This window comes from Myotis nattereri (genome assembly GCF_964212035.1).
Source record: "Myotis nattereri genome assembly, chromosome: 8".
Taxonomy (NCBI): Eukaryota; Metazoa; Chordata; class Mammalia; order Chiroptera; family Vespertilionidae; genus Myotis; species Myotis nattereri.
In genome coordinates, this window is record NC_138083.1 from 36,038,808 (window position 1) to 36,052,713 (window position 13,906).

Here is a 13,906-nt window from a genome sequence, read left to right on the forward strand (position 1 = left end):
GGATCTTTACCTCATAACATTGCTGGGGGTAGTATAAATTAGTTACAGTTCTAACAGGAAGTATATATAACCATATTAATGCACATACTCTTAGTAAGTCCCTGAGGAAATTTATCCTAAAGAAAAAATACAAAGGAAGGAAAAACTTTTTGATATATTAAAGGTATTTATTATTTTACTATTTATGATATCAGAAAATTGGGAAGAAGCCTAAACAATCAATCAGTTAGAAATCTCAAAGTTATTATATCAATTTTCCTAATATTATGTTCTCATTTGAAATGATAAATTAGATAATTGTATTCTTGTGGAAAAATGCTTTTTGATATCTGTTTTACTTGTTAAATCATTAGGTAATATTTATTGTGAAATTGTGGAGGATCTTTACCTCATAACATTGCTGGGGGTAGTATAAATTAGTTACAGTTCTAACAGGAAGTATATATAACCATATTAATGCACATACTATAAATTATGTCCCTATTAAGTTTGCAACAATGACAAGAACATTGGAAAGAAAATGAAAACTTTTTCTTAATGATTATTTGAGACTTACTAAATAGACATTGTGTTTAAGTTCATTAATAGACCATTTCAGAATACATAAAATAAAAAGACTTCAGGTAAATCACAAGTAGTTTCTTAAGGTAAAATGTTACTAAACATGCACCAGGGCCAAGATGAAGTCCTGTTTAATTCTTATCTGTTTCACAAGTATTTGTTGATTTAGGTTGTTTTTTGTTCTGATTTAGCTGGGAACGCAGGGTTGACAACATGGGACGTATTTATTATGTTGACCATTTCACAAGAACAACAACGTGGCAGAGGCCAACATTGGAATCCGTCCGGAACTATGAACAGTGGCAGCTCCAGCGTAGTCAGCTTCAAGGAGCAATGCAGCAGTTTAATCAGAGATTCATTTATGGGGTGAGCAACCTGTTGCATTATAAACTTAATAAGAATATTTGGTTTTGACCTCTTCCTGAATAGGAAATATAAAGCACTAATTAGAAGGAAGGTGTATGTAAGTTGGCAACCTAGTTGTTGCTGTTGATATTATTTTTAGACCTTATCTCAAACATTCTGTGTATCTGGTTTGTTCTTTCCTATTTGAAATTTCCTGAAGTTCAACCTCTTTTATTTTGTTAATGTTAAAAAAAAAAAGATTTTAGGACAACTTAAAAGCCATGGACAAAAGAATAGTAAAAATAAACCAAAAAAATTTGAAAATAATTAAAACAGTTCTAAATTTAGTACTACCTAACTTAGCAGAACATTTGAAGGCTTGAATCTAAGAACATCTGACTCTTGAGTGGTTGTACAAAACTAATGATAGAATTTAATCACTTTGCAATGTATAAAGGTAAAGTATACCTGATAAATTATTTGATGCTTTGGGAAGCTACAGAAATTTGCTTTTCATTGGATTATGTTAAATAATATTATTCTGCCTTCAAAACCAAATTATGTTTGGTATAAAAAATTTCCTTTTTGGTCCTATCCGGTTTGGCTCGGTGGATAAAGTGTCGGCCTGCAGACTGAAGGGTCCTGGGTTCAATACTGGTCAAGGGCACATGCCCGGGTTGCAGGCTCGAATCCCCAGGAGGGGACGTGCAGGAGGCAGCCAATCCATGATTCTCTCTCATCATTGATGTTTCAGTCTCTCTCTCCCTCTTCCTCTCTCTGAAAATCAATAAAAAAATGTATTTTTTAAAATTTCCTTTTTGGAAATTCATTTAAATTTTACATATTTTTCTTTAGAGTAATGTTGCAGTAATGGTGACATACACTGAAATATATTAATGGTTTGTCATACAATCTTTGATGTTAGAAGTTTTACAGTCTTTGAGAATCACAGATCTTTTCTCTGAGGAAAAGAAAATAGTTCTTGGAGAAATTTGATCCTACATGATTAACAAGAGGGATTTGTTTTCAATAGTATATAGAACTTAAAGAAAGTCAACTCTATAAGAGTTCAAGAGAAGTTGACCCTCTTCATTGCCATCTCTTGCCCTCTACCACCACCAGTACAATCCCATTTAGAATCCACTAGAGTAAAGTCATCTGTCTTCATTAAGCATTGTTTTCTTTTCTCCATGATCCTGTGTATTTCTTGGACCTCATCATACTAGGTATCACTCACTGACAAATTCACCTTTTAAAAAAAAAATGTTTTTTTATTGATTTCAGAGAGGGAGAGAGAGATAGAAACATCAGTGATGAGAGAGAATCATTGATCTGTTGCCTCCTGCATGCCCCCTACTGGAATCAACTCCGCAACCTGGACATGTGCCCTGACCTGGAATTGAACGGTGACCTCCTGGTTCACAAGTCGATGGTCAACCACTGAGCCACAGTGGTCCGGAAACAAATTCACCTTTATTATCAGCCTTACCTGATTATGACTAAGACTAGAGGACCAGTGCAAAATTCGTGCACTGGGTGGGGGGGGGGGGGCGGGAGTGTCCCTCAGCCCAGCCTGCGCCCTCAGGGAATGTCCCTCTCGCAATCCGGGACGCTGCATGCGCCAGTGACCATACTTTTCATACAAGTGAAAGGCATCTTGCTATTTTATGAGCAGCTACATTTTTTTGCCCTGATTATAAAAAGTAGTACATAATATGATCCTTCTGAGGCAGTAGTACTATTTTCCCCATCTTATGGGTGGAAAAACTAAAGCAGAGAGAAGTTAAGTAATTGGCTTTGTCACACAGTTATAAGTGTCAGAATCAGGGCTGACCACAAAATGTGCAAGCCATCCATGCATGTCATCACTACATCATCCTATTTATTCAGTGTTAGAGTAGCGTTGCCAGATTTTAATTTTTAAATCTGAGACTGTTCCCAATATATAGGGTAGGGTCCCTAGGCCTGGCTGGCGATCAGGGCTGATCTGTGGGGTGACCAGTGGGTGGGGGGGCGATCGGGGGACCCCCCCCTCTGCTGGCACCTGCCTTGGCTGGCAGCCTGGCGCCACCTGTTCACCAGCTCCGCCCCCTGCCACTGCTGCCCATTGCCTCCCTCTGCAGGGAGATTGGCAGGCAGGGTGATCGGGGCTGCCCCCGCTGGCAGCCACCTTGGCTTGCGGCCTGGCACCGCCCACTGGTTGGCCCTGCCCCCCAATCGCCACCACCAGTTGCCTCCCTCTCAGTGTGCAGTGCACATCATAGTGGCCAGTCATTCCGCTGTTTGGTCAACTTGCATATTAGGGTGTTATTATATAGGATTACCTTTTTTACACAATTATTTTTCCTGCCAACTTCTGTAGATAGCTATCACTGTATCAATTTTTATCTCTTGTCTACCTTATTACCCTTTTGTTTTTCTATGTTGTTTTACATTTTCTTTTCTTTCTAAATTATAATCAGCTTTGGTACACCTGGACAAATTTCTTCTAGGTTTTAATGACTAGCTTTTCTGCCTTCTTTAAAGCTGGTTTCCACATGGGTGTCCAGTGGGTAGAGCATGGATTTTGGAGTCAAACACATCTGGGTTCAAATCTTGGTTCCACACTTTCTCTATATGATTTTGAGTAAGTTAACTAACCTTATCAAGAATCATCTATATCCTGTCTAATAAAAGACAAAAAGGGTAATTAACCGCACCTCCGCTACACTTCCCATTGGCTAATCAGCAAGATATGCAAATTAACTGCCAACAAAGATGGCGGCCGGCAGCCACGCAGCTGAAGCGAGCAGGAGGCTTGCTTGCTCCAGTGATGGAGGAAGCCAAGGTTCCCCGCCTGCCATGGCCTGCTCTAAGCTCTGAAAGCAACAATGTTTCAATTATAGAAGCTAAACAAACCCCAGTTACCTGCTTTCAGCCAGCTGCACCCTCAGAGCTGGGAGCGCCAGTGATGGCAACAAAGTTTCAATTATAGAAGGTAAATAAATCCCAGAATAAAAAAAAGAAAAGAAAAAAAGGAGAAACTGGGAGCTTCAGTTGCTGGCCAGCCTGAAAACAGCCCTTAACCCCTCACCCAGACTGGCCAGGCACCCCAGTGGGGACCCCCACCCTGATCCGGGACACCCTTCAGGGCAAACCAACCGGCCCCCACCCATGCACCAGGCCTCTATCCTATATAGTAAAAGGGTAATATGCAAACTGACCCCAACAGCAGAAGGACTTGGAATGACTGGTCACTATGACACATACTGGCCACCAGGGGGCAGATGCTCAGTGCAGGAGCTGCCCTCTGGTGGTCAGTGCGCTCCTGCATGGGGGAGCTCTGCTCAGCCACAAGCCAGGCTGATGGCTGCCAGTACAGCGGTGATGGTGGGAGCCTCTCCTGCCTCCTCAGCAGCACTAAGGATGTTCGACTGCAGCTTAGGTCTGCTCCCCGCTGGCAAGTGGGCATCCCCCGAGGGCTCCCAGGCTGCCAGAGGGATGTCTGATTGCCAGCTTAGGCCCAATCCTCCGGGGAGCAGGCCTAAGCCAGCAGGTCGTTATCTCCCGAGGGGTCCCAGACTGCGAGAGGGCACAGGCCGGGCTGAGGGATGCCTCCCCCCCACCCCCCGAGTGCACAAATTTTTGTGCACCAGGCCTCTAGTATATATATAAAAGGCTAATATACTAAGTGTCTGACCGGTTGCTATGACACGCACTGACCAGCAGGGGACAGACGTTCAACGCAGAAGCTGCCATGATATCCACAAAGGAAATTTGGCTTCCCCCAAGTGGGACACAGGCCCTGCCACCACCCTGGAGCGATAGCCCACCAAATCATAACCAACGCTGCCAAGACCCCATGACACAAAATGTAGCCCACAGCCCAGCCTGGAAACGGTTGCTGTGGGCGCTGGGTAATGACATCACATAGCAACGCCTGGCTTCCTCTCCCTAGCGACAACTAGCCTCCTTGGAGTTTCTTCAGCCCAGGAACACGACTTGCTTTATAGCTAGGTGGAAACATTTTACACTTTAACCAAATGTCTGTGAAGTTTTTTCCCATGCCTCATCTTATTTGATCCTCACAGAAGTCCTGGAGTAGGTAGATAGGAGACTTGGTAGAATCCTATTTTCTTTTTATTAGCCGGAAAACAGAGATTTAGAAAGCTTAGAAACTTGACCCAACTAAAAAGAAGTAAGAAATGGTAGACCTTGAAAATGATTTCAGGTTTTCTCACTGCGCAGAATATGGTCAAATACTGCTGCAGTTAAATATTTTACCCTTTGTTCTCCCTGCGTAATCTACAATAATAATCTGCTTCATGTTGATATTTACTGCTGTGTTGCTGACAATTAACTGAAAGAGAAGTTGAGGTGCTTCACTAGGCGGAAAATGTTTAGCTACATCAGAAAGCAGGTCTAACTAAACAAGTTTATTCTATATCTATAAAAGGCTAAGTTGACTTGTGCATGCACGATTACATAGAAAGCTCTCGCTGGCGCCAAACGCATGCGTGTGTTTTGATCTGTCATTGTCGATCGTGAATTTGGTTGACACTTCTATTATAGAGAAAGGGCAAATAGCGATATAAAAATATTTCTTCTAATTAATTTCCTTTCAATGTGTGCGAATCCATGCACCGGGCCATTAGTTTCTTTATAACATACCTATAATTACTACAGGGGGTTTTCTTGAGGATTCTGTAAAATAAGTTTTCTTGTTTTTGGCACATACTATATGCTTAGAAGTATTAGTTTTCATGTTTTCTTTCCCTCATATTCACAATTGTAAATGTACCTTCTGTCTCACGTTTACAGTGCATAATCTTTTTAAACATTCTATTAAAGGCAAATTAGCAAATTTCTGGAGCACCTACAGTATATGGTTTCATTTTAAACCTGACCAATTTGATTCTCAAAGTCTTTGGAACTTTGCTTGAATTGTAGCTTTTACTCAATATCCATGATTTTTTTGTTTGTTTTTCTTTTCTCCTATTCAAAATAATTTGACTAATTTTCTGAAATTCTTACTTTTTGCTCTTGCTATAGAATGTCTTGCCATAGAATAGTTTTAAATTATAAAGAACTTATTTTAGTTTTCCTTAACTTAGCCAGGGACATGAACTGAATTGAATGAATTTAACATTCCTTTTTTTTTTTTTCAGTACCTTTTAAATTGATTTTATAGAGAGAGATAGGGGTGGGGAAGAGAGTAAGATAGAAACATTGATGAGAGAGAAACATAGATAGGCTGCCTCTTGCATGCCCCCTACTGAGGATCAAGCCTACAACCCGGGCATGTGCCTTGACTGGGAATGGAACTGGTGACCTCTCCACACAGGGGATGACACTCAACTGAGCCACACCAGCCAGGGTGAATTGAATATTCTTAATACCAACTACATAAAAAGTTATGGGGTCATGGGGTGTTGCTGAGAAAGTCTAGTTATTGGGCGTATGAATTTGCCTTTGTCTGACCCTGGTTACAGGGCAGTAGACACATATATGAGCATTTTTAACCTCAGAATGTATATGTTGATGATGTAACACTGTGATAGCTCTTCCTGGCCCATGGCTTCACAGCTTATCTGTCCAGGGAGAGTCAGAGGGATAGGGTTGGGTATTAGAAAATAATCAAAATGGTTTTTCATATGCCAAACTTTTCAGACATGTTCTATAATCAGGGTTCAGTTCTTTTATAGTGTTTCTTCCTGGCTTCCCTACTCTTACTCCTTTTTATTATTGCATCTAGCAAGAAGAGCAAGACCAGTTCTTTTTATTTTTTTTATTTTTCCCCCCAGTCCTCTCAAGACCAGTTCTTGACAGGTCTATCTTCCAAGAGCTGTTATATCGGAAACGGGTATCTCTCTTACAAGCTTTAAAACTTTCAATCAGTTAACTCAGTTTCTGCAATAAGTCAGTGACATGGAAAAAAACAATTGGGGGAACCTACTGTAGATTGAGACAAAGAATCAACCAAATGTAATGTGATGACTTTGCATCTGATTTGAACGAATAAGCAATCCTGCATTTAATGAAGGATTGAGTACTAGGTGATACAATTAACATTGATTTTGCTGAGTGTGGTAAAGGTATTGTGGTTACGTAAGAATATGTTTACACATTTTATTTTATTTTTTTAATATATTTTTTTATTTCAGAGAGAGAGAGAGAGAGAGAGAGAGAGAGAGAGAGAGAGAGAGAGAGAGAAACATCAATGATGAGAGAGAATCATTGATTGGCTGCCTCCTGCATAGCCCCTACTAGGGATCAAGGCAGCAACCCTTGACCGGATTCGAAACTAGGACCCTTCAGTCCGCAGGCTGACGTTCTATCCGCTGAGCTAAACCCGCTAGGACTGTTTACACATTTTAGAAAGGCATACTAAAATACAGTACATGGGTGGAATGATGACAGATTACGTCTTTTTTTTCTTTTCACCTGAGGATATTTTTCCATTGATTTTTAGAAAGATTGGAGGAGAGAGGGAAAGACAGAAATACCGATGTGGGAGAAACACATCGATTGGTTGCCTCTTGCAGGAACCCTGACTAGGGCCTGGGCCAGGGAGAAGTCTGCAACCCAAGGTATGTTCCCTTGACCAGAATCAAACCCGGAACCCTTCTGTCTGTAGGCCAACACTATACCCACTGAGCCAAACCTGTTAGGGCTGATTAAGTCTTGTATGTAGTTCTAGGCTTATCAACTCCTTTCAACTGGAATTCTTTCCTTTTAGTCATTTGACCACCTGTTCTTACTCCACTGATTCTCTTCCCACAGTTCTTTGTATATACTATGTTCTGTATGTGATCCTCTCTTTTTAACTTAGAAATACAAGATTTTTTGATGAAAGAGAATCATTGGTTGGCTGCCTCCTGCATGCCATCTACTGGTGATTGAGCCTGCATCCCAGGCATGTGCCATGACCGCAGATTGAACTGTGACCTCCTCGTTTATGGGTCAATGCTCAACCACACCAACTGGGCTCGACTAGTAATTTTAAACAACATATACTAGTTGCTTCTTGCTTTCTTCTCAAGTCTGATAATATCTGCTTTTTTAATTGGGAAGTTTATTTCGTCAACATTTACTATAAATTTCTATGTATTTGTGTTGAATCTATCATCTTGGTATTTGGCTTTTATTTGCCACTTCTTGAATTTATCCTTTCCTGACTGATTGAATCAAGTATTTTGTATCATTTAATTTTATCTCCTCTAATGACTTTATCTTTATGGCTCTTGACATTTTAGTTATGTTTCTTGGTGTGTTTTTGTTGTCATGTTGGTGGTTGATTTAGTCATTACAATATGCACTTTAATTTGACACAGTATATATTAAAAATATGCCAACTTTATAGAGAAAAAAAAGAAATACAAGATTTTTTTCTTTTCTCTGATGACTCAGTACTGTTATTTATAAATTATTTTGGGGGGGTTATACACAGGTGCGAGCAAAAATTGGTTTACAGTTGTTAATACAATAATTAATAAATAATAATACAAGAATAAACTGTTGCTTACTCAGAAGTATTTTTTTAACTTACTGATTTGTAGCTAAGAAGGAAAAAGTGGTCATGGGAGGGGAGAGAATGAGGATTATGCAGTTGTAATATTTGATTTTCAAATAATTTGAAACATTAAATATTGTTTGCACGGATTTTTTTTTTTCTCCACCAAAGTGTATTGGCATTTATCCATGATCATGTGACACTTCTCTAAGATGTGAACTCTGTTAGAGTGTGTTATGTTGCACAAGGCCAGGAAAAGCATATCAGAACTTACAAGGTTGCTCTCAAGTTGTCCAAGTCCAATATTTCACCCTTTTTGTTGTTCTCTTTAGAATCAAGATTTGTTTGCAACAACACAAAATAAAGAATTTGATCCTCTTGGTCCCCTGCCACCTGGATGGGGTAAGTTACATACATTTTTTTGTTGAATTTAGTCTTTTTAAAACTCAGATATTTGTGGATGATATCTTATCCTTGCTTGAATTAATATCTGGGAATATTTTGGGGAGTGTTGGTTTAATTTAGAGTGCCAAGTAGGCATTAAGTTTCCCCAAAATTCTAAGTTGACCTTTTATTATAGTAACCTTTTATTGGAATTTAGAATTATTTTATTCCTTTAAAGTTAAAAATATTTTGCTCAGCTATAAAAAGAAATGGATTATTACATATAGCAATCTGATGGACCTCAAGGGCATAATGCTTAGTGAAAAAAGTCAATCTCAAAAGATTATGTACTTGCCGAAACCAGTTTGGCTCAGTGGATAGAGCGTCGGCTTGCGGACTAAGAGGTCCCAGGTTCGATTCCGGTCAAGGGCATGTACCTGGGTTGCGGGCACATCTCCAGTAGGAGATGTGCAGGAGGCAGCTGATCGATGTTTCTCTCTCATCGATGTTTCTAACTCTCTATCTCTCTCCCTTCCTCTCTGTAAAAAATCAATAAAATATATTAAAAAAACAAACAAACAAAAAAAAAATTATGTACTGTATGGTTCAATTTACATAACACTCTCAAAATGCCGTAACTTTAGAGATGCAAAACACATTAATAGGTACCAGAAGAAAGATCCAAAGATAACTGTACAAATACAGGAGGTAACTTAAGTGGTTCTTATGTAGTGGTGGAAGAGTTCTTTTTGTTTGTTTGCTTTTTAATGTATTTTTATTGATTTCAGAGAGATAAAGGGAGAGAGACATAGAAATACCAATGATGAGAGAAGAGAATCATCAAATGGCTGCCTCCTACACAGCCCCTACTGGGGATCAAGCTTGGAACCCAGGCTTGTGCCCTGACTGGGAATTGAATCATGATCTTTTGGCTCATACATTACCAGTCAACCATTGAGGCACACCTGCTGGGCATAGAGTTGTGTATTTTGACCATGGTGGTGATTACACAAATCTGTACATGGGATAAAAGTAAATAAAACTATACATTCACATAAATGAATTCAACTTTAAAAATTGGTGAAAATTAAATAAAATCTGTAGTTAATAGTAATTTACCATTGTCAGTGTCTTGATTTTGATATTGTACTATGCTATGTAATAAAAGCCTAATATGTTAAGTGTCCGGTCGTGCATTCAACCAATCAAAGCGTAATAGGCTAATGCTGCTCAATCGTTCACTATGATGTTCACTTATCACCATGGGGCAGATGCTCTGACCAGTAGGTTAGCTTGCTGCTGGGGTCTGGCCGATTGGGAATGAGCTAGACGGGCTGGACATGCCCTGGAGCCCTCCCACGGTCCCTCCCCGGCTGGCCAACCACCAGCATCCCTCCCCGGCCCCGACTGTGCACCAGTGGGGTCCCTCGGCCTGGCCTGTGCCAGCTAGTAATCCAGGACCCCTTGGGCCCGGCAGTGGTTCTCAACCTTCCTAATGCCACGACCCTTTAATACAGTTCCTCATGTTGTGGTGACCCCCAACCATAAAATTATTTTCGTTGCTACTTCATAACTGTAATTTTGCTACTGTTATGAATCGTAATGTAAATATCTGATATGCAGGATGTATTTTCCGGGGTCGCGACCCATAGGTTGAGAACCACTGCCTTAGGGAATGTTGGAGAGCTAGTTTTGGCCTGATCCCACAGGCCAGGCTGAGAGGGCCCCACTGGTGCATGAATTGATGCACTGGGCTTCTAGTTGCTATATAAGGTGTCACCATTGGGAGAAACTGGTTGAAGGTTTATGAGATTCTTTGAATGACTTTTTAAAAAAATATATTTTATTGATTTTTTTTACAGAGAGGAAGGGAGAGGGACAGAGAGTTAGAAGCATTGCTCAGCTGCCTCCTGCACACCCCCTACTGGGGATGTGTCTGCTACCAAGGTACATGCCCTTGACCGGTATCGAACCTGGGACCTTTCAGTCCGCAGGCCTACGCTCTATCCACTGAGCCAAACCGGTTACAGCTCTTTGAATGACTCTTGCCACTTCTTGTGAATAATATTTCAAAAGAAAAAACCTAAAAAATAATATTTTTATCACATGGATGCCTCCAAGACAGTTCAGAGTGTGGTTGAGTTGATGTTACCTGTAAAAACAGTGGAATGGGCACGTGTAAGGATGGTGACTTTGTGTTGTATACCATTGAGCACATAACATGAGCATGCTCTGTTACTGAGTACATTTGGTACTTCATTATTAAAACTTTGTTAATACACCACATTCTGTTTTATAGTGTTATACTAGTGGCCCGGTGCACGAAATTCGTGCACATTGAAAGGGAATTAATTAGAGGAAATGTTTTAATGTTGCTATTTGCCCTTTCTCTATAGTAAAAGTGTGAGAGATAAAAGGAAATGAGTACAATGTGTATGAAAATAATACATAATTTTATTAATAAACAATAATAAAATGATATAACAAAAAACTCATGATGTAAAAACAACACTGATGCAAATAATGACTGATAAAGTGATTAAACTTATTCTAATATCTCCCTGTATACCACATTAAGAGTAAAAACACTTTCAGAGTGCTTGACTAATTTCCCTTGGGATAAAGTATTTACAACTTTAACTTTAACATCACACACTCTTTGAACTCGAGAGAAAGCAACATATAACTGACCATGTTCGAAAACGGGTTCAGGTAGGAATATTCCTACTCTGTCTAGGAATATTCTATGTTCAAGAATTGCATTCTCATGTACTCCATTTTCACTGAGAAGGCAGTTCCTACCGGTATTGGTAGTACTTGTTGATGACTGTTCTCTAGACATATTCTGTCGTCGCCACCGCCTTCTTTTCCCTTCAAAGGCACCTTGGTCTTTAGACATTTTCTGTCGATGGTGCCTCTGTTTTTTGGCTTCAGAGCGACGTTTTTCCAGTAGCTGCTCTTCAGATACATCCTGTCGCAGGCGCCGCCTTCTTTCAAGATCAGACGCACGTTGCTCTGCAGACATTTTCTGTCGATAACGCCAGCACTTTTCGGCGACAGAGCTACTTTGTATCAACCATTTCACTTTGGACATTGTCCTACCTGTCTACTGACACCGTCTGAGATGCAGGAGAATGAGAGTCCTGCCTGTCAGGCCACTGAGAGCTGTGTGACTAATGGCTGATTCTGGATGATTCTGTGGGGGTGAGACTTCCTCCTCCCTGCTGTCACTTTCCACAGCTGTGATGAAGGAAGCTGGGGTGACAGAGAGCCACACTGTCCCCGGAAGCCTGGGTCAATACTGGAGGGCCAGTTGGGGGTGTGACTGATGGCTGACGGGCAGCAGTCACCCTGCCAGTGCCGGATCTCCCGCGGGAGACCCGGGCTGGAGGGGCGACTGCTGCGGGAGATCCAGTCTGGTGGGGCGACTGTTGCAGGAGATCCGGGCTGGCGGGGAGACTGCTGGCTGTTGCAGTCACCCCGCCAGCCTGCATCTCCTGGCGGGAGGGCCGGTTGGGGGCATGACTGATGGCTGACGGGCAGCAGTCGCCCTACCAGTGCCGGATCTCCTGCAGGAGATCCAGGCTGGAGGGGCAACTGCTGCAGGAGATCCGGGCTGGCGGGGAGACTGCTGGTGGTCGCAGTTGTCCCGCCAACCCGGATCTCCCGGCGGAAGGGCTGGTTGGGGGCGTGACTGATGGCTGACGGGCAGCAGTCGCCCCATCAGTCCGGATCTCCTGTCAGGAGGCGTGACTGATGGCTGACAGGCAGCAGTCGCCCCGCCAGCCCGGATCTCCCGGCGGGAGGGCCGGTTGGGGGCGTGACAGCTGGCGGACCGCCAGGGTCACGCCCGCCAGCCCTGGGTCGGCTCACACAGGGGTCGCCCACCATCCAGGTCACAGATAGCAGGCCTGGATGGCGGTGGGGCAGGCAGAATGGCGCTGTCCCATCCTGCCTGCAGTATGCAAATTAGCCGCCATCTTTGTTGGCGGTTAACCGCCATCTTGGCTGGCAGTTAATTTGCATATCGCCCTGATTAGCCAATGGGAAGGGTAGCAGAGTGACACTAATTACCATGTTTCTCTTTTATTAGATAGGATGTCATAACACTGTAGCAATTTTCCAGAAGGTATTATATGGCGGTGTAGAAACAATTTTTCACAGAAGCCGAAGAGGATATAGAAAGTGGAAAACAGCAAAGAAAAGCTTGTTATGGAAACAGAGCTATAGATATTTCAGAATATTTGGGTAACTTCAGAAAGTGGTATATCTAGATAGTCTTATTGGGAAGCATTGGTCCCTAACATAGATTGCTTTAGTATTACATTACCGAGGGATGGAGGAAAAAAATTCATATGTACTAGCTGTATAATATAAGCCTGCCTTTGAGAAAAGCCATTGCTCTTAAGCAGTTATTTATTCTTAATGCTCCTGAGAATCAAAAAATATAATTGTTCATACTTATAACTGTATTACCACCAGCTTGAAATAAAATCTGGACATGTGAAAATTGTAAATTCCTGTCTTCACCAAAGCCGGGTAGTTACTGTTAAGGAGTCTTTTGGCTCTGTTGGAGCCTCGGAGTATGGACAGTGTATGGTTGATATGAATGTACTTTAGAAGAGGGGATGTTGCCCTTATCAGGCATATTGAATAAGATCTGTCAGATTGCATTCCCAGAAATGGGTGGATTTTGTATGAACTAAACTAAAGAAACGCTTTATTTCTTGAGTTTGTCTATGTTGTGTTGCAAAAAAGGAATTGAAGCACTGAAAGGATATATGTATTTATCCTTTTAATTTTATTACAGAAAAACCATGATCCAATGGTTTTTGTCAGAAACACCATTTTACTCCTCCAGAGCAGCTGCAAGAAAAATTGCTGCTTCTTCATAGCAGCATGAATTACAGTCATTGTTGCCTTTATTCAAAAAGCTTTTCCTGCAGCTGGTCTTGCCTTATATATTTATCATCCTCATCATCAGAATCTTTCTTATTTTTACTTTAGCCATCATCTCCCTAAAATACTTCCTCTAAACACCCAGTCCCAGCTTATCCAGGTTATAAGAATGTTACCTTGTTTGTTTTACATACATTCTGCTTATTTTTAGGTGTCACAGTCCTT

General features: G+C 41.3%; 1 protein-coding gene across 1 annotated transcript in view; it reads left to right on the forward strand.

The window, feature by feature from the left end:
* The window catches only part of ITCH (itchy E3 ubiquitin protein ligase), a 129,180-nt gene that overhangs the window by 76,354 nt on the left and 38,920 nt on the right, over positions 1–13,906 (forward strand). The window contains exons 10-11 of the mRNA XM_081097015.1: positions 753–927; positions 8,731–8,800. Of these exons, the coding sequence (XP_080953141.1) occupies positions 753–927; positions 8,731–8,800 (245 nt within the window). The remainder of the gene's footprint in view (positions 1–752; positions 928–8,730; positions 8,801–13,906) is intronic.